This window comes from Euprymna scolopes, chromosome 16 (assembly GCF_053919585.1).
Source record: "Euprymna scolopes isolate OS-2025 chromosome 16, ASM5391958v1, whole genome shotgun sequence".
In the NCBI taxonomy this organism is placed as follows: Eukaryota; Metazoa; Mollusca; class Cephalopoda; order Sepiida; family Sepiolidae; genus Euprymna; species Euprymna scolopes.
Genome location: NC_136497.1, coordinates 58,167,609 through 58,189,608, shown reverse-complemented (window position 1 = coordinate 58,189,608; position 22,000 = coordinate 58,167,609). Strand labels below are relative to the sequence as shown.

At 37.1% G+C, this 22,000-nt stretch overlaps 1 protein-coding gene across 11 annotated transcripts in view; it reads right to left on the bottom strand.

Annotated features, from left to right (window-relative positions):
- Positions 1 to 22,000, bottom strand: part of LOC145295987 (uncharacterized) — a 404,367-nt gene that overhangs the window by 52,532 nt on the left and 329,835 nt on the right. For 8 of the 11 annotated variants that reach the window (XM_080141939.1, XM_080141935.1, XM_080141941.1 and 5 more), the window contains 2 exons: positions 14,440 to 14,492; positions 9,779 to 10,134 (listed from right to left, as the gene is read on the bottom strand). In XM_080141939.1, coding sequence (XP_079998065.1) covers positions 9,845 to 10,134; positions 14,440 to 14,492 — 343 coding nt within the window. In that variant the 3' untranslated portion in view covers positions 9,779 to 9,844. Of the gene's footprint in view, positions 1 to 9,778; positions 10,135 to 14,439; positions 14,493 to 22,000 lie in introns of those variants that run through there. The other 3 variants (XM_080141943.1, XM_080141945.1, XM_080141944.1) reach the window with 1 other exon arrangement.

The window sequence follows — 22,000 nt, the reverse complement described above, 5'->3', positions numbered from 1 at the left end:
TTCTGGACAACCAGCATCCAGATCATATGATCTTTCGCTTCCTTTGTTAATAAAAGGTGAACCCTCGTCTTTAACCAAACAACCTGTGTGTCTTTCTTCTTTGCTTTTTGCTGTTTACTTTTTCCCCATGTCTACCTTGTTAGTTGTTGGGTCGATTGTCCCCGGACGACTGGCCCCGCAACAAGTAAAAAGAACACATTTTTGTCCCAGTAGCCCATAATTATTACTAATGAAGATTTACTATCTGTCTAAAGTTGAAACTTTTTTTTTACATAGGCATAACCATTTATCAAGGCCCAGAGACCACTCGAGGATAAGGATTAAGAGTGTACAGTAGTCAATTGGACAATATACTAATCGTTAGTGATGGAAATTTGGTAAATTTGTTAACTTTAGTGGAACAGCTCATCAAGAACTTGTTTACGTTGGACTTGAAGACAACCATATTGTAGTCAGTTGGAAAGCAGGAAAATGGAAGACAATTCCACAGGCGTGCAGTTCTAAGAAAGAAGCTTTGTTCATGGAATCTTCGTTTATGTTTAGGCACAGATAAAGAGTGGGGGGGGGGAATTATTGATAGTGTTTTAAGCTAGACGAGTGTTTCTTGTGAAAGTTTGGCGAGGAGGGCCATGGACTGAAGTTCAGTCAAACACTTGCCATGAAAATAACGATATAGCAGAGACAAACTTGCAACATCTCTTCTGTGAGATAGAGGTTGGAGGGAAGACAAAAGGACATTTCCTACGAGGCTACAAAGTCTATTTTGAACTCTATCAAGGCAGGACAAGTCCTTTCTAGCAGCTCCTGCCCAGATGTGGCAACAGTATTCCATCCTTGGACGTACCTGGTTCTTATATAGATAGTGAATTGCATCAGCAGTGAGATATCTACTGGATCGATAGAAGGATCCCACCATTTTTCCAGCGGCCTTGGCAACAGATTTGATGTACGTATTCCATTTAAGATCAGGAGTAAAGGTCAAGCCCAGAAGCCTGTCAAAACTTGAGGTCTCCCCAAGACGAGTGCCATTCATTTCAATTGATGCCAGATGAAGAACAAAACGTTGATAATATAAAGATAGAAGCTTGGTTTTAGATGCATTAAAAGTAACAAGCCACCTCTTTCCCCATTGTACCACTTGCTCAAGATCAGAGGAGAGAAAATTGGAAAGAACTTGGTCATTTACAGTCTTAGATGTGCTACTATAGATGGTAGTCTCATCAGCATAAATGTCTACGAATGATGTAAGGATGTGATTTGGAAGATCATTAATGTAGATCAGGAAAAGATTTGGGCCCAGGATGGACCCCTGAGGGACTCCAGTATTAATACTGTGTGCTTCTGATTTTTGCCCATCAACTACTACTCTTATGAACCTATCAGAGAGAAATGATTTAATAATTTCCAGCTATACCATAGCTAGAGATCTTGTGAAGTAAACCGTTATGCCATACCCTATCAAGGGCCTTTGATATGTCAAGAGAAATTGCCCTAGAAAGGTTGCCTCCGTCGAAAAATTTGCTAATCTTATGAGATATAACTGTAAGCACATCTGCTGTAGATCTAGCAGAACGGAAACCATATTGTTTGTCACTAAGAAGGTTATTTTTGCTGAGATTGTTGATTACTTCTCTATTTAACACAGATTCCAGCAACTTACTCATGACACAAAGAAGACTTATTGGCCTGTACTGAGAGGGGGATGAGCGATCACCTGAATTCTTAAATACAGGGCATACTGATGAGATTTTCCAGGGTGATGGGCAGAAATTCTCCTTAAGACAATGTTTAAACAGTTTTGTAAGTATGGGCGCTAGTTCTGATTGAAGTTTTTTGAGTACTATAATTATTAGAACATTTAATGATCAATTCAGTTTGATATAATATTTGAAGTTTATGCACTATCCTTAAATGCTTAATTCGGAGGTAGGGTTAAGGTTGTTTTTCTTTTTTTTGTACCCTCATTTCTATTTTTTCTTGGGGGTGAGACAATGTAGTATTTGTTCTATGGGCAGGATATCATCTCCCCAAAGATTAACTTTTTTTTATACAAATAGCTAATTTATTACAGGACAATTTACAAAAGACCAAGAGTAATTTTGTAAATAAAAAAAAAAAAAATGAATAAAAAAGTCTAGACAAACTTGCAATAATGTTGGGACAATTAATTGGAATTGAGAATCAGAAAAATATGAATTTTTAGGAGTATTGAAATCAGAAAAAAATTTGGCCTAATTTTCCATTTCCAAAACAATTCTTTCCATTTATTGTTTCTTTAAAACTTAATTTTTTTTTTTTTTTACATAGTGGTCACCACTTATCAAGGCCCGGAAGCCACTCAGGGATAAGGGTTATTGCAAGTACAGTACGTTAGTGTGGAGATTTGATGAAGTGTTTACTTAAGGGGGCGGTTCATTAGGAATTTGTTAACGTTGGACTTGAAGACATCCAAGTTGTAGTCAGGTGGAAAGCAGGCAGACAGAGTTTCACATTGCTTTTACTAATTACAAAAATATTTGTTTTGAAACTACAAAACAGTTTAAATCTAGATTAAACATAGAAACCTTTATGTATTTGTACAGGAAAATAAATACTGTTCATCAAAAATTACAGAAATTCATCCAGCAGTTTGTTTTTATAAAATAAATCCAATTTTAAGCCAAACACAAAATATTGTTATCATTATGAAAGTCAAAGAAAAAAATTTTTAATTTTGGGGGAAAGAAATCAACATTCTTTTTATTTAAATGCAAAAAAAGGAATTACCACCCTTTGATATGATAATGGCGGTAATATTCTGTCAAAGGTTTCTTGTTATTTTTTTTCTTTGTGATATCCATATTCAATCTGGATGAAGCACCCAAAAGTCTATGTATCATAACTATTTTAGGTAAAAATGAAACCTCAAAAAATGACACAGTAAAAACCACACAGGTAAAATCGCACAAATGGATAAATAGTAAGAATGTAAATAATGTAGGGGAAAAGAGTTTACTGAATTACTATTTTCAATCATTTACAAAGAAAAGATTACAGAAAAAATAGAAAGATCTGTGTAATGTACGTTCCCACTGTATGCTTACGAAAATATACACATACTCTATCTGGGTTTTTAGGTAATCCGAAAATTAAAAAAATAAATAAATAAAAAATAATCGAAATCTGTAATTGTATCCTAATCAATAATTTCGAACAGATCTAATTATATCGGAATTGGGAATAATTATATCGGAATTGGAATTGTTTCATCAGTAATTTGCAACAAAAATAATTCTTGAATATAAAAGAAAAATATTGTGAAAAGAATTAAAAAAGGAGTCAAATGAAAATCCTGTAGTCCTTTTGATTTTCCATTCAAATTGGTAGTAGATAGCACATTTATCAGAAGATTTAGCAAGTGATGCATCACATAGAAATGTTAATTTCTGTGATAGTTGAAAATAATGTTTTTGCTGTATTGTTTTTCATTCTTTTTTCTTTATATCAGTTATGAATCTGTGTGTGGGTGCATATTGTTTTTGTATACAAATACACATATTTATATATATGTGTGTGTGTGCGCGTGCACTATTTTTCTTATTATACATAGCATTGTTTTAAGGGATAAACAGCAAGTCACAATCATCTTGTGATTTGATTGAGAGGATAAGTCAACAGAAATCTTCTCCAACCGCTTAAATATGAGATGGACTTCAATCAAAGTGAAGTCAAGCACCCGAGAAAGAAAGTGCAAAAAGTAGCAGAGAAAGAATCATTATTTATCTGGCAGGATGCTGCCTGGCTTGAAAGCACTGGAGGGGTTGCCTAAGAGAGAAAATACTTGAAAGTAGTGGGGCTGTACAGCTACACTATGTGGCCAATAATCCAACCAGCATTAATAATTAAAGGGCCCTGAAGAGAAGTGAGATCACCACAGGAACATACTGTAAGGAGGATAGAGCCTGAAACAGGGTGCTGGGGGTCTATTCTAATGATCTAAACATTTGTTGGATTCAACTGCGGAACTGCTGATTAGAAAACAATGGTAATTCAGTTTTTATTTTTCATCTAGCACATTTTATTTTTGACAACATATGCTAAGTAATTTTGCATAGGACTACTTTTCTAATAATATAACATTCATTTTTCTTATTAAGTTTTTTCTCCTTTCTTTGTTAGCGAAATATACGAATAATCTAAGAGTGAATTTATGCACACCAAAAATTGGAGGATTAATATATATATATATATATATATATATATATATATATATATATATATATTACTTTATTTAATCACATAAATTAATATACAAAAGTATAATTTTATGTGTAAACTTCATTTACTTCAACAGTGCTCAATACATAGGTAGAGCTAGGTAGTAAGTTATAAAAATATATATGGCAATTAAAGTACACAAAATATTCTGCATTTCATCCATGCTAGGATTCGTCAGGCTTATGCGAAGAGTTGTGGTTGTCTTGCGTTTTTATATACACGCATTCTATTGAGTTTTTAGTTAGCCAATCAGCTTTCTAGTTACCACCGCTCCCTTCCTAATCAGCTAATGGGCAGGCACTAACAGGACAAAGGCCCAGTTGACCTTGGGTTCAGCCCTTCCTTTGTGTGTGTTTTTCACTAGATATCTACGCTTCCCGCTAAAAAAGCACACACAAAGGAAGGGCTGACACACAGAGTAGAACCTCGGGATACGGTGACCCTAGGATAGGTTTTTTTCAGGTTATGATGTGGAATACAATGTTTTTCCAGCCCCTGGTTATGGTATTTGCCCGGCCTTATGGTGTTATTTATAATGTTGTTTGGTTATATACATGTGCATTATGTACTGTACTGTATTTTGTTACTAATTTTTAATGCCGTATCTCGGGGTTCTAATATATATATATATATATATCTTACATATCTATAAGTAAGTCTTAAGCTTTAGTTTCAATATTTTTTATTCACATCTAGTTACCAGTTTTATACCTGAACGACTCTTCCTCGTACTTATATCAAAATTTGGACTATTTAAAAAAAAAAAAAGAAATCATTTTTTTCATAGTAGTGTTGATTTTAAAGAAGCACTGCAAAAGTTTCACGTGAAATATATATATATATATATAAAGATAAAGAGGGATTTTTGTTGCTGCTGTTGTTGCTCACATGTGTCGGAATCAAATGGAAAGTAAACATGCAGGACTAGAAATAACGAGACAAAGTCTCGTTTGATATCAAACTAAGGAATCGCTAAACAATGACTAAACAATTAAAGATCATTACTTACTTGGACCCTTGTTTACAGGGAGATAACTTACTTGATCGCTAGCAAACGATAATAACAGGCAATATTATTTTTATGGAAGAAGGCAGAAATTGGGAATCATTTCATTCTTGTACGAAAAGGGAAGGGATATATATACACATTTTGGGATTAGCCGTTTTGTATTATGGGAAATTTGGACAAAAAACAAACAGTGAAAAAAGAGAAATAAGAAATTAAATAAAAACAAATACAAAACAAGTATAAATTGAGAATATTTCTGCTTATTGAGCATTGTTGACATATGGAAATTTGAACTATGGACAAATAATAAAATGATTAGAAAAACAACACAATGCAATTTTTTTAATTTCAATTGTATCACTTTCTAATAATTTTATTATTTTTTAAGTAATTCAAATACAAAACAGTTTTTAAAATTAATTTAAAAAATGTAAAATGAAAAATTAAAAGTGAAAAATTGGTGCAAGTCCAGAATACAACCTATTTAAAAAATAGAAATACAGAAAAAAATCTTTATGGTGTTTGTACTCTCACAAAATGAAAATATCATATTCCAAAAATCACATGAATTGATCAAGTAGTTTTTTTTAACTAAGAAAATCAAATTTTATAAGTTCCACCATATTTTAAATTCATTATTGGTTACTTCCACCATAACAACCTCTCCAGAAACAGATCAAAATAAGTCTTGTAATGGTTACAATTTGCTATTAATCGCTAAAAAAAAAAATTAAAAAAAAAATTACTTGATCAATTTATGTGATTTTTGGAATATGACATTTTCGTTTTGTGACGGATATGTAGGTCAAAGATTTTCCTGCATTTTTGTTTTCTTAAATTACGTCAAATTCTGGACTTGCACAAAAAGTTAATTTCAGCAACTCATTTGCTAAGATTTTCTTAAGCAAAGAAAAATAAATAAATGAATAAATAAAAAACGTTTTTTGTTTTATTGGAAAACTAATATTAACATGCCATAAAAAATGAGATTTTTCCCCCCATTCCTACCTTATAAACTTACCAATAACTTTTATAATTGTAAAAAGAAAAAAAAAAAAGAACTTCTAGTTCGGAGGTGTTTTTTTTTTTAGATGAAGAATGATTCTTCATATTATTTGGATAAATTGGAATAATGTTCTCATCTTAAGTGTTGTTTGCACAATATTTCAGTCGATGTAACCTCCGACCTTCTTCAAATACACTCTTTTTGACAACTTCAAGAATCTGCACAGAATTTCGAATGGAACATTTTATTTAATCCATGGAGGCAGCATGATCTCATTCCATCAGTCATGACTAGGCAGAAGTAATTAGCAATGCACCTTCTGCACTGAGGATTGAACTCTCAGCCTTCAGAAAATATAACTTACAAAAACAGAATCTTACCAAGTACTTTATCCACTATGCCTTATGAAGTTCGACAAGATACACCTGAAAAATGAAAACTAACAAGTTCTGCTGTTTCTGGAGATGAGGATTGATTATTCAAATTATTTGGATTCTTCAAACTACTGTTCTTATCTTGATTGTTGTTTTCACAGTATTTTGGTTGATGTGACCTCCAACATTTTTCCGGTGTATCTTGTCAAACTCCACAAAGACCTATGGCATAGTGGATAAAGTACTTAGTAGGATTTGGTTGTTGTAAGTTACACTCCTCAGTGTAGGCGGCGCTCGGGATACAGTTGCTAATTACATAGGACTTCTGTCCAGTGGTATGGGAGTATGCTACCCCCATGGATTAAACAAACGGTTCAATTTGAAATTCCGTGCAGATACCAGAGTTTGACAAAAAGATTCCCCAAGTTCGACAAGATACATCTGAAGAAAGTCAGAGATTACATCAACTAAAACGTTGTACAATGAACACTCAAGATGAGAACATTAGTCTGATTAATTGAAATACAAACAATGATCTTATTCAGAATATTTCAAATTAGTTGCTGCTCGGCATATCGATTGGCCTACATACAGACACACATATCAAAAGAAATATACTTTGCCATTTACAAATTCCAGATAAATAAAGACTTGACTACTTACATAAAACACTGTAAACATCAGGAAACAAAACTAAACTGTTTCCTTTACAAAATTCCTAAGTTACAGCTGTCTTATTTACATTACAAACAATATGGCGGTCACATTTACCAATCTAAACGACTTCCGCTTTTGAAACTAGTCGGAAGTAAAAGGTGTTACTTATTCAAAAGACTTTGTTTTATATTGCGTTACTTTCATTTATTACGATCATCTACTGGATTCATATTTACTAATGAATGATTATTTTATGAGCATTTTACTTTCATTAGGTTTATTTTATTTCATTTATTATAGGTGAAAACTTCATTTATTTTTGTTAGCATATGCTAACTAAACAGTCATTTTCTTTTCTATTTATTCAAACATTCATTTATTTATTTTAATTTATTATATTTAAAAAATATATTTTACCTTTTATCATAAATTCTGGGAAGTGGCGATGGCTAAATAAACTGACAACCCAGACGAATGAAGTTTGATTCACAGAAACACTTTTACTTAAGATGTTGGAAGCATTCACATGGTCCATTCTGTAAGTACCCGATGGCTTTTTTTTTTAATTTTTTACTTGAGAGTCACTATTTATCAAAGTCCGAAAACCACTCAAGGATAAGGGGTAATGAATGTACGGTGGTAGTATAGTTAATGGTGTAAATTGGGTAGAATTTGATTATTTATGGGGACGGCTCAGCAATAACTTGTTTACATTGGATTTGAAGGCTAATGTTATATTCAACCGGGAAGCAGGCTAGCAGAACAGTGTTCCACAAGCAGGTAGTTCTGGGAAAGAAACTTTGTTCATGGAATCTGCATTTAGATTTAACCATATAGAGTTTGGGGGGATCATATATAGTGATTGTAGCTAGTAGAGTGTTTTTTGTGAAAGTTTGGCAAGGGAGAACCATAGATTAAAGTTCAGTCGAGCACTTGCCATAAAAATAATGATAGAAATTCTAGAAGATATTTGGTGCTTATTTAGAATTGCACTTATAATGAAAATTTAAAGTAAATAAAATGCAAAAAAGTGTTTTGATGTATGTGCCTGTCATGAAACGAAGATGGCGTATTCCAAAAATCACGTAATTTGATCAAGTAGTTTTTTTTTTTTAACAAATCAAATTTTATGAGCTGCATTCCATGTTTTAAATTTTGCCAAAATTCAAGGCCGACAATATAATTCGACTACAAAAATTTTGTCTCAAAATAATGAAAACTTTAATTGCTAAAAGTCGCAAAATTTGATTTTCCCAAATAAAATAAAAACTACTTGAATCAATTTAACTGATTTTTGGAATATAATATGTTCATGCCATGACAAGTAGGTATACCGTAAAGGTTTTTATTTATTTTTGTTTTCCTAAATACGTGCAAGTCGGAAGAATTTGTATTTTACTTACTTGAAATTAAGTTTTTTTTTTAAAAGCTCCAAATACAATGAAATGTAAAAATTCTAGATAATAGTCTTATTTTATAATAAAATTACAAGTAGAATATTCATGCATTATTCAAACTACTGCTCTCCTCTGTTATTCTCACAACGTTTTGGCCGATGTAACGTCCAAATTTCTTCAGGTGCATTTTGCCAAACTTTAAAGTCTGTACCAAAATTTCAAACTGAAACCTTTATTTAATTCACAGAGGTAGATTGCTCTTGTTCTGTCAGTCGTGAGTAGAAATTTTAAGTAATTTTTTTATTTTATTCTTATTACTTAAGACTTCTACATGAAAATGGTATCATTTTGAATATAACATTCTATCGATTTATTTATTATAAACTATTTCATATCGTAAATATTGAACTGATTTTTATTCGGAGTGATCTGAACTGTATGAAATTTGCATTTTACATATTACCCCCTTCTTACATCTGTTTGGCCTGTTCTCAAGTTGGCTCATGCATCTCAAAGACGAGGATGGAGGTAGTTGTTCAGGACAGGTTGCACTGGAAAAGATTTACTGTCTTGTGTTCAATCTTGAACAGAATGCCATAAGACTAAGTTTTTGTTTTTAATTAAAAAATTTTTTTTTACTTTTGTTCACTCCAAACAAGGCATAATGCTACAGAGATTTAAGTAGCTGCTGTGAATTCGGGGCATCCTAGGTGGGGAGTTGTTCAGGGAGATGCTTGTTCACATTACATTTAAAATTGATACAGTCTGGGAAACTGGAAGCAGAGAGTTGATTTCAAAGGTTATCAATTTGAGGAAAGAAGCTATTTGGGTAGAAAGTCATACATCATCTGAGGAACTCTACAGTGAGGGGATAGGATCTTGCTGACTGATGGGTTGATTGGGGGCATTTACATCAAAGGGACACAAGTGCAGCAGGTCCATCGGAGCACATGACAGTTTTTGGGACCCTCTTCAAGTCTTACAATTGATTAAGATAAATAAAGATTTTAAATCTTACACACAAAAAAAATCCATAGTTTTAAAAATAAGTAAAAAGAAAATATACAAGAAGAATTGCTTTTAGTGGTAAAATCGTTTTTATTTGAGCAGATAAGCAAAAGAATTGCAAGGAAATTCTTTTAAATCACCTTAGAGATGACGACACTTTGGGAAATCTTAATTCGCTACAGAAAGAGAAAAGCTTTGTCGATGATTCATGAAATAAAGCCAATAAAGCATAAACTTTTTTCGCATTGGAACAAAACTTTAAAAACAGATTTTGCAGAGTGTTTATTTTTTCTAATCCATTCCATAACATAAAATGGATGATTGAATAAAGCCTGGCCTTTTCGGAATCGTTAGCGGCGAGAGAAAATTGCGAGCGAACTCGGAAGAAGTCTGTCTCACCAGAGGAGAAATGACTGAGAATAAAAGCTGGAAAAAAGAAAATGTTAAATTTATCCGAGATTAAAAATAAAACAAGGAATTCAAAACAAATTTCTTTTTGGTAAGAGTACAGAATAGTTAACACTCAATAACTTTGACCCCGCTCCCCAAAAAAAAAACATAACACATAATTTATATCCTGTGACCTGTTAAGGCATTCAACTGGGCAAACTGAGTCAGTTTCTTCTGAATATTATATAAATAATGTATATTAAATTCATAAATAGTTTCCAGTCGTATGTATGTCCGAATCAACTAAAATGAGGAGTTAGATTTTGCAGTGTTTTTCTTTTTCTTTTTTTTTCTTTTTTTTTTGCAGAGCGGGTATTCAGAAATTGTCACCAATTTCTTAATGAAACTCAATGTCATGTAACATTGGTGATCTAGCAAGAACTAATGTGTTCGATGTGATTATGCCAAATATTTTATATTAAACGCCTTAGAATTAAATTCTCTCCCTAACTTGTATAGTTGTAATATTTATATTTTTTTTTTATTTCATACTATTTCTTTCTTTTAAATCTATCTGTGCAACAATCTACATTTATTAAAAAAAATTTCGAAAGAAAGAAATAAAAATAAATTTTAAAAAGTATGAAATAAAGTGTTATAAATGTTACAGCTATAAGAGTTAGGTAAATAACTTCATTCTAATGCATTTGACATAAATTATATTATTTTTTTGTGTTTACAAATTATCGAGTGTTAACTATTCTGGACTTTTAACTTCGTTTTTATAATGCACCGACATAAGATGTAGCTAGACCTGAACATGTCCACTTTAAAAATTGTCGATTATATATTTACCTTGCCTGCAAAATAATTCAAGAGAAAATTAGAATATGAATAACTCTCTCCCTAAAAGAGAAATTTTTTTTTTTATTATTAAAGACTAAGCTAAAGTAAAGAACAATTTTATAAAAGTAATTTATTAGAAAGAAAGTTTTTTTTCTTCTTCTTTTTTTGGTTAATTGGTTGTTTAGTCTTACAACATGTGAATTGTATTATGTGGTTTCTTTGGACGATTGTTCTCATTATCAGTATTATTTTCACAATATTTCGATCAGGGTAACTTCAACTTTTTTTTTTTTTTTTTTTTGCATTTTGTCTTACTCCGGGAATCTGCATGGACTTTCAAAATGAACCATTTGTTTATCTATGGGACAGATTGTTCTTGTCCCATCAACCATGACAGGGTTGAAGAAATTGATATTATTAACATCGCCTGTTGACACACCGGTCTCTATCAGATCACCGTTGACTATTTGGGGCATTACAGCCGCTGTATGCGCTCTCTGCTTATCTCGGCATTGTTTCCAGTTGTCCTGGACTTCTACTTGCCACTGGACTCGAGTAGTGCCGAATCAGGAGGTGTGGTTGGATATTGCACAACCCTTGCCTGATAATTACATATGCAGCTACCTTTACAGGGGTATTCATTATCTTTCAAGACTGAACGGAGACTTCCATACCATTGAACTTTCAACCTCTAGAAGACTCAGGTGTCGCTGATTAATTACTTAGCACTTTATCTGTTGTGCCTCAGGCCAACATATTAAATAAAGGGTTCAATATGAAATGCCATAAAATTCCAGACTTGAATTTAATGCACTTCAAGAAAGTCAGAGGTTACATTGATCCAAAGGTTATGAGAATAACATATAAGATGAAAACAGTAGTCCAAATAATCCAAATTATCAATCCTCATCTCAAAAGTTCCTAAACATAATTTCAACTGTTGTTGAGTCTTCTTATTCAGAAACTATGATTTTTTTTAATACAATTCGTTTGTAGATTAATTTTATTTTGTTGGTGTATATTTTCTAAACAAAATCTGGAAATGACAGTTTATATTTAATGCAGAGAAAGGATTCTGACAGTTAGTACCACTCCTGGTTAGTTTTTAAACAAGGGTTTCTTCACCCAGTTATGTTTTGCTATGAGTTGAAATACTTTTTTTTTTCAATAAAAAACAAATGTTAAAAAATTAACGTACCCTCCAAATTATAGACTGACCCTATTTTCATAAGGTGGCAAACGTGGAAAATTAGAAGGGAATAAAATGCATATTTTCCTCAATGTAGGAATAACGGCCATAAAGGATTGACCTCCACATTACCCCTATTTCTCGAAATTTATTCATTTATTTTTTTTTTTTATTTACGAATCACCTCTTATCAAATCTAAAATCTATTCAAGGATAAGGATTAATGAGATAACCTTTATCTTCAACTGGCCTCTGGGCCTTGATAAGTGATGACTCCTATGTTTAAAAGAAAAAAAAAAGAGAGGTTGGCAATTTTCCAGGAATGGATAATCAATCTCATAAATTGAAGATGGCCACCATCACAATATGCAAATTATTCAAATTTTACAATTTATTTTGACAATCTTATTTATATGCTACAAATGTCATGTACATTGTTTGGGTATACAATGAAAGCTTATCAGAATCATTTTAAAAGTAGGTGTAAAAAAATTACTTTTCTACAAAAAAGAAACAAACAAACAAAAAACTCAGTGCTCAGAGTGGTAAAGGGCTTCTAATAAGTTGTGTAAGTTGTGTACTTTGTCAGTTTATAGGCAGTTTCTATTGTATTTACTTTGTCAAATTATAAAGGGCGTCTTCAATTATGTTTTCGTCTTTCTATTACATTACATACCAAGAGATCTTCAAATTGTTTTAGTTATCTTCATGACATATCAAAATTTAATTAATGTCGATTTCCTGTCCTAAGGCACCATTTAATAAGCCTAAAAGCCTCTTGAGGATAGGAATTAATGAGAGATTGACGACTGAATAATGAATATTATGAGAGGATTGATAATAATGAATGGAATTAATAATATTTGATGACTTATGAGAACAATTTATGACAAATGCTTAGACTTGAAGATGACTATGTTGATTTCCTCAGGGAATTAGCGTTTCTCAAGTCTTGGTAATTTCCATAAAGTAATAAATTAAACATAATGGAAAAGAAAAAAAAGAAAAACAAAAAAAATAAGCACTTTGTTCTAAATGTCGATCTACTCCCACCCTGACTAATTTTACTCTTGCTACACCCAAAGAAATGCATATCGCATAAAAATAAAATTATATTTATATTCTGTCCTAAGCAATACCGAAAAATAATATATCAGATTTGTGGGTATGTTTACTTATTTTCTGAATTTTAGATATACAAACAAACAATTGCTCTTTATATAAATGATTGAAACAATTTAGAAAATGGTCTGATAAAATAAAATTTAATTTCGTTTTTATTAAGAAAATAACACCACAATGATTGTGGTTAGTGTTCCTTTGCACTTGTAACAATTTCCTTCCATTTTATTCCCACATTTTTTTTTGATAAGAAATAACGATAATAAACACACATAATTATAAGTACTTCCTATCTTATGGTATAAAACAAGGGTGCTTGTGCAGTATAATTTGATATTAAAAAATGCGTTTTAACAAAAACAATATTACGTACTGACGTATCATGTCGACATAAGTAAAAATAAATAAATTTATGAAAAATGATAGAGTAGAAGATCCGCTCAAATTATTTTTTACAAAAAAAAAAAACCCATTAATTTTTGTCATACATGATTTGCCATTTCCTAATTTGAAATTGCAGAAGTTAACTGATAAGGAAGCTAAGTCAGTTTGCCATAAGGAATTGACTGCAATAGAAGATACCAATTAAACTACATTATTCAGTACATTTCATTTTTTTTTGTAATTATTTTTTTTTACTCTATCATTTTTCATAATTTTTTGAATTGTTACTAATTTCTACATAACACATAATTAAGTTATAGTGTTTTTTTACTTAAAATGCATTTTTTGATATCAAATTGTAATGCATGAACAGTAAAACAAATCATTTGTGTCAATTTCTAATATTAAACTGTAGTTGAACAAGCCGAGCATGAAAGTGAAAAGTTTACTTTTACCATGACTAATGTTTATGTAAAATTTCACAAAAAATCCAAGGCGTAGTTATTGAGAAAAGTGCGAACAAACGAATCGACAAATGGGAGTGAATTATTAGGCCGAATCCCTCCTTTGTCGGGGGACCAAAAATAGAACTTAGATCTTCTGGATTCCTATCTTTTATCATTTAAATTAGCCTAATAACGGAACTAGAGAAGGATGATACACTAGGGTATATCTGCCAGGAGAACGTTCTATGATGTTTTCATATGCAATTCAGGTGTTTTTCTCACTAGGAACAAAACCCATTCAACAATGAAAAATTTAAAAAAAAAAAAAAAAAAAAAAAAAAAGGTAAAACTTACCTGGAAGATAATTAATTTCCTGACATCGACGTCCTGTGTAGGAGCGCAGACACCTTGATTAGATAGGGAACAAAAGATTTTATTTTTAATTGAACCATTTTGATTTAGAAGTTAGTTTTTATTTTATTATAAAAAAATTGTAAGCAATTCTTTTTAGAGCGATAAAAGATGTAATTAGCAGATGCACGTCAGATCTGATGCATATAAATGCAACAGTATTCAGGGATCAAATGCACACAAATGCAGAACCATTCCGGAGTCAGATACACATGGATGCAGAAGCATTCTGAGGGTCGGATGCACACGGATGCAGAAGCATTCTGAGGGTCGGATGCACACGGATGCAGAAGCATTCTGAGGGTCAGATGCACACACACACAGAAGCATTCTGCATTTATTAGCATATTATTTAATTTTATATATACTTATGGTTTTATAATATACATTTACCACTATTTCTACAACTGCTGCTATTATCAGCATCATTATCAAATATGTGCTCCCTCCGGTTGCATACATTTACTAAGTATTAAACTATAAATTAGATAAATTTGAATCCTTTTTTTAATTGAAATCACTCCAGATAAGACAAGACATGAAGCCACTTGATATAACAAGGTAACAAAAATACTACTTCAAAGTAAAAATATAGTCAATACATATTAGATGGATAGATTCCAACCCAGAAAACAGCAATTCTTCCTCCTTTGGCATAAACTTCTCAGAATATGAGGACTAAAGGACAAAATAAGAGAAACAAGAGTTACAAGACGGCTGAAAGTAAACCCAAGGTCCACTTTCTAATTTTCAATAAGTGAATATATATGCTAATTCATAACATTAGATTTTTGGAAACAAATCTTGAAATTCTCTCTGATAAACAGAAGACAATTTTCAATTGGAAGTTATTTTATTGACATTTTCTTATACACCTTTAAAAGTGCAACATTATTTTTATACGAATCTATTAGGACATCAGAAGAGATATTACCGTACCCCCTATACTATTTCTGAATTAGTATAATATTTTTTCAAAAGTTTGTTTTGCCTTCAGTTAGATGCACAATCTCTATAACACTTAACAGATAAATCTGTGTGCTTTTTTTTTATTATATATATATATATATAAAATGCTCATGCCAAACTTTTATAAATATTCTCATTGTCAACAATGTTTTTATTATTATTATATTAACAGCTTTTGTTATTTATTAACCTTTATTCTCTTCTAATGTTATTTTTTTGTATATAAAATAAATCTAGTGCTAAACTCCAGAGGAAGAATTCATGCATATGTCTACATTTGTCTATGAGTTCGGTCATTTTGTATAGTAAATTATTGATATAAGAGTATTCTGAAAAGGCAAGTTTTTCTTCTAAGTATAACTTGCATATCTCATCCATCTTTTTTTTTTTTCTCTTTTGAATCTGAACAAGCTCCAACTTTATATCAAATCATTTCCCAGGAGTATGTATTTAATGTTAAACACATGTTATTAGTATCGTTGTATTATTAGATGTTTAGTACCAGATGAATATCTTGGGAACATGAAATCTGGTGTAATGTTGGATTTGAAGAGATATGCGATTTAGAAATAAAGAATAAATGAGAAAGAGAGATAAGAAAAGAAAGTCATGGGAAGGGGAGACACAAAGAAAGAGTGATGGGAAGGGGGGACACAAAGAAAGAGTAATGGGAAGGGGAGACACAAAGAAAGAGTGATGGGAAGGGGGGACACAAAGAAAGAGTGATGGGAAGGGGGGACACAAAGAAAGAGTGATGGGAAGGGGGGACACAAAGAAAGAGTGATGGGAAGGGGGGACACAAAGAAAGAGTGATGGGAAGGGGGGACACAAAGAAAGAGTGATGGGAAGGGGGGACACAAAGAAAGAGTGATGGGAAGGGGGGACACAAAGAAAGAGTGATGGGAAGGGGAGACACAAAGAAAGAGTGATGGGAAGGGGAGACACAAAGAAAGAGTGATGGGAAGGGGAGACACAAAGAAAGAGTGATGGGAAGGGGAGACACAAAGAAAGAGTGATGGGAAGGGGAGACACAACGAAAGAGTGATGGGAAGGGGAGACACAACGAAAGAGTGATGGGAAGGGGAGACACAAAGAAACAGTGATGGGAAGGGGAGACACAAAGAAAGAGTGATGGGAAGGGGAGACACAAAGAAAGAGTGATGGGAAGGGGAGACACAAAGAAAGAGTGATGGGAAGGGGAGACACAAAGAAAGAGTGATGGGAAGGGGAGACACAAAGAAAGAGTGATGGGAAGGGGAGACACAAAGAAAGAGTGATGGGAAGGGGAGACACAAAGAAAGAGTGATGGGAAGGGGAGACACAAAGAAAGAGTGATGGGAAGGGGAGACACAAAGAAAGAGTGATGGGAAGGGGAGACACAAAGAAAGAGTGATGGGAAGGGGAGACACAAAGAAAGAGTGATGGGAAGGGGAGACACAAAGAAAGAGTGATGGGAAGGGGAGACACAAAGAAAGAGTGATGGGAAGGGGAGACACAAAGAAAGAGTGATGGGAAGGGGAGACACAAAGAAAGAGTGATGGGAAGGGGAGACACAAAGAAAGAGTGATGGGAAGGGGAGACACAAAGAAAGAGTGATGGGAAGGGGAGACACAAAGAAAGAGTGATGGGAAGGGGAGACACAAAGAAAGAGTGATGGGAAGGGGAGACACAAAGAAAGAGTGATGGGAAGGGGAGACACAAAGAAAGAGTGATGGGAAGGGGAGACACAAAGAAAGAGTGATGGGAAGGGGAGACACAAAGAAAGAATACATGAGAAAGAGAGATAAGAAAAGAAAGTCATGGGAAGGGGAGACGAAAGAGAGAGTCATGGGAAGGGGAGACGAAAGAGAGAGTCATGGGAAGGGGAGACGAAAGAGAGAGTCATGGGAAGGGGAGACGAAAGAGAGAGTCATGGGAAGGGGAGACGAAAGAGAGAGTCATGGGAAGGGGAGACGAAAGAGAGAGTCATGGGAAGGGGAGACGAAAAAGAGAGTCATGGGAAGGGGAGACGAAAGAGAGAGTCATGGGAAGGGGAGACGAAAGAGAGAGTCATAGGAAGGGGAGACAAAAGAGAGAGTCATAGGAAGGGGAGACGAAAGAGAGAGTCATGGGAAGGGGAGACGAAAGAGAGAGTGATGGGAAGGGGAGACGAAAGAGAGAGTGATGGGAAGGGGAGACACAACGAAAGAGTGATGGGAAGGGGAGACACAAAGAAAGAGTGATGGGAAGGGGAGACACAAAGAAAGAGTGATGGGAAGGGGAGACACAAAGAAAGAGTGATGGGAAGGGGAGACACAAAGAAAGAGTGATGGGAAGGGGAGACACAAAGAAAGAGTGATGGGAAGGGGAGACACAAAGAAAGAGTGATGGGAAGGGGAGACACAAAGAAAGAGTGATGGGAAGGGGAGACACAAAGAAAGAGTGATGGGAAGGGGAGACACAAAGAAAGAGTGATGGGAAGGGGAGACACAAAGAAAGAATACATGAGAAAGAGAGATAAGAAAAGAAAGTCATGGGAAGGGGAGACGAAAGAGAGAGTCATGGGAAGGGGAGACGAAAGAGAGAGTCATGGGAAGGGGAGACGAAAGAGAGAGTCATGGGAAGGGGAGACGAAAGAGAGAGTCATGGGAAGGGGAGACGAAAGAGAGAGTCATGGGAAGGGGAGACGAAAGAGAGAGTCATGGGAAGGGGAGACGAAAGAGAGAGTCATGGGAAGGGGAGACGAAAGAGAGAGTCATAGGAAGGGGAGACGAAAGAGAGAGTCATGGGAAGGGGAGACGAAAGAGAGAGTCATGGGAAGGGGAGACGAAAGAGAGAGTCATGGGAAGGGGAGACGAAAGAGAGAGTCATGGGAAGGGGAGACGAAAGAGAGAGTCATGGGAAGGGGAGACGAAAGAGAGAGTCATGGGAAGGGGAGCCGAAAGAGAGAGTCATGGGAAGGGGAGACGAAAGAGAGAGTCATGGGAAGGGGAGACGAAAGAGAGAGTCATGGGAAGGGGAGACGAAAGAGAGAGTCATGGGAAGGGGAGCCGAAAGAGAGAGTCATGGGAAGGAGAGACGAAAGAGAGAGTCATGCGAGTGGGAGACGAAAGAGAGAGTCATGGGAAGGGGAGACGAAAGAGAGAGTCATGGGAAGGGGAGACGAAAGAGAGAGTCATGGGAAGGGGAGACGAAAGAGAGAGTCATGGGAAGGGGAGCCGAAAGAGAGAGTCATGGGAAGGAGAGACGAAAGAGAGAGTCATGCGAGTGGGAGACGAAAGAGAGAGTCATGGGAAGGGGAGACGAAAGAGAGAGTCATGCGAGGGGGAGACGAAAGAGAGAGTCATGGGAAGGGGAGACGAAAGAGAGAGTCATGCGAGGGGGAGACGAAAGAGAGTCATGCGAGGGGGAGACGAAAGAGAGAGTCATGCGAAGGGGAGACAAAAGAGAGAGTCATGCGAAGGGGAGACGAAAGAGAGAGTCATGGGAAGGGGAGACGAAAGAGAGAGTCATGCTAGGGGAAGACGAAAGAGAGAGTCATGGGAAGGGGAGACGAAAGAGAGAGTCATGGGAAGGGGAGACGAAAGAGAGAGTCATGGGAAGGGGAGACGAAAGAGAGAGTCATGGGAAGGGGAGACGAAAGAGAGAGTCATGCGAGGGGGAGACGAAAGAGAGAGTCATGGGAAGGGGAGACGAAAGAGAGAGTCATGCGAGGGGGAGACGAAAGAGAGAGTCATGCGAGGGGGAGACGAAAGAGAGTCATGCGAGGGGGAGACGAAAGAGAGAGTCATGCGAGGGGGAGACGAAAGAGAGAGTCATGCGAAGGGGAGCCGAAAGAGAGAGTCATGGGAAGGAGAGACGAAAGAGAGAGTCATGCGAGTGGGAGACGAAAGAGAGAGTCATGGGAAGGGGAGCCGAAAGAGAGAGTCATGGGAAGGAGAGACGAAAGAGAGAGTCATGCGAGTGGGAGACGAAAGAGAGAGTCATGGGAAGGGGAGACGAAAGAGAGAGTCATGGGAAGGGGAGACGAAAGAGAGAGTCATGGGAAGGGGAGACGAAAGAGAGAGTCATGGGAAGGGGAGACGAAAGAGAGAGTCATGGGAAGGGGAGACGAAAGAGAGAGTCATGGGAAGGGGAGACGAAAGAGAGAGTCATGGGAAGGGGAGACGAAAGAGAGAGTCATGGGAAGGGGAGCCGAAAGAGAGAGTCATGGGAAGGAGAGACGAAAGAGAGAGTCATGGGAAGGGGAGACGAAAGAGAGAGTCATGGGAAGGGGAGACGAAAGAGAGAGTCATGGGAAGGGGAGCCGAAAGAGAGAGTCATGGGAAGGGGAGACGAAAGAGAGAGTCATGGGAAGGGGAGCCGAAAGAGAGAGTCATGGGAAGGGGAGACGAAAGAGAGAGTCATGCGAGTGGGAGACGAAAGAGAGAGTCATGGGAAGGGGAGACGAAAGAGAGAGTCATGGGAAGGGGAGACGAAAGAGAGAGTCATGGGAAGGGGAGACGAAAGAGAGAGTCATGGGAAGGGGAGACGAAAGAGAGAGTCATGGGAAGGGGAGCCGAAAGAGAGAGTCATGGGAAGGAGAGACGAAAGAGAGAGTCATGCGAGTGGGAGACGAAAGAGAGAGTCATGCGAGTGGGAGACGAAAGAGAGAGTCATGGGAAGGGGAGACGAAAGAGAGAGTCATGGGAAGGGGAGACGAAAGAGAGAGTCATGGGAAGGGGAGACGAAAGAGAGAGTCATGGGAAGGGGAGCAAAAAGAGAGTGTCATGGGAAGGAGAGACGAAAGAGAGAGTCATGGGAAGGGGAGCCGAAAGAGAGAGTCATGGGAAGGGGAGACGAAAGAGAGAGTCATGGGAAGGGGAGACGAAAGAGAGAGTCATGGGAAGGGGAGACGAAAGAGAGAGTCATGGGAAGGGGAGCCGAAAGAGAGAGTCATGGGAAGGGGAGACGAAAGAGAGAGTCATGCGAGTGGGAGACGAAAGAGAGAGTCATGGGAAGGGGAGACGAAAGAGAGAGTCATGGGAAGGGGAGACGAAAGAGAGAGTCATGGGAAGGGGAGACGAAAGAGAGAGTCATGGGAAGGGGAGACGAAAGAGAGAGTCATGGGAAGGGGAGCCGAAAGAGAGAGTCATGGGAAGTAGAGACGAAAGAGAGAGTCATGCGAGTGGGAGACGAAAGAGAGAGTCATGGGAAGGGGAGACGAAAGAGAGAGTCATGGGAAGGGGAGACGAAAGAGAGAGTCATGGGAAGGGGAGACGAAAGAGAGAGTCATGGGAAGGGGAGACGAAAGAGAGAGTCATGGGAAGGGGAGACGAAAGAGAGAGTCATGGGAAGGGGAGCCGAAAGAGAGAGTCATGGGAAGGGGAGACGAAAGAGAGAGTCATGGGAAGGGGAGACGAAAGAGAGAGTCATGGGAAGGGGAGACGAAAGAGAGAGTCATGGGAAGGGGAGACGAAAGAGAGAGTCATGGGAAGGGGAGACGAAAGAGAGAGTCATGCGAGGGGGAGACGAAAGAGAGAGTCATGGGAAGGGGAGACGAAAGAGAGAGTCATGCGAGGGGGAGACGAAAGAGAGAGTCATGCGAGGGGGAGACGAAAGAGAGTCATGCGAGGGGGAGACGAAAGAGAGAGTCATGCGAGGGGGAGACGAAAGAGAGAGTCATGCGAAGGGGAGCCGAAAGAGAGAGTCATGGGAAGGGGAGACGAAAGAGAGAGTCATGCGAGTGGGAGACGAAAGAGAGAGTCATGGGAAGGGGAGCCGAAAGAGAGAGTCATGGGAAGGAGAGACGAAAGAGAGAGTCATGCGAGTGGGAGACGAAAGAGAGAGTCATGGGAAGGGGAGACGAAAGAGAGAGTCATGGGAAGGGGAGACGAAAGAGAGAGTCATGGGAAGGGGAGACGAAAGAGAGAGTCATGGGAAGGGGAGCCGAAAGAGAGAGTCATGGGAAGGGGAGCCGAAAGAGAGAGTCATGGGAAGGAGAGACGAAAGAGAGAGTCATGGGAAGGGGAGACGAAAGAGAGAGTCATGGGAAGGGGAGCCGAAAGAGAGAGTCATGGGAAGGGGAGACGAAAGAGAGAGTCATGGGAAGGGGAGCCGAAAGAGAGAGTCATGGGAAGGGGAGACGAAAGAGAGAGTCATGCGAGTGGGAGACGAAAGAGAGAGTCATGGGAAGGGGAGACGAAAGAGAGAGTCATGGGAAGGGGAGACGAAAGAGAGAGTCATGGGAAGGGGAGACGAAAGAGAGAGTCATGGGAAGGGGAGACGAAAGAGAGAGTCATGGGAAGGGGAGCCGAAAGAGAGAGTCATGGGAAGGAGAGACGAAAGAGAGAGTCATGCGAGTGGGAGACGAAAGAGAGAGTCATGGGAAGGGGAGACGAAAGAGAGAGTCATGGGAAGGGGAGACGAAAGAGAGAGTCATGGGAAGGGGAGACGAAAGAGAGAGTCATGGGAAGGGGAGCCGAAAGAGAGAGTCATGGGAAGGAGAGACGAAAGAGAGAGTCATGGGAAGGGGAGCCGAAAGAGAGAGTCATGGGAAGGGGAGACGAAAGAGAGA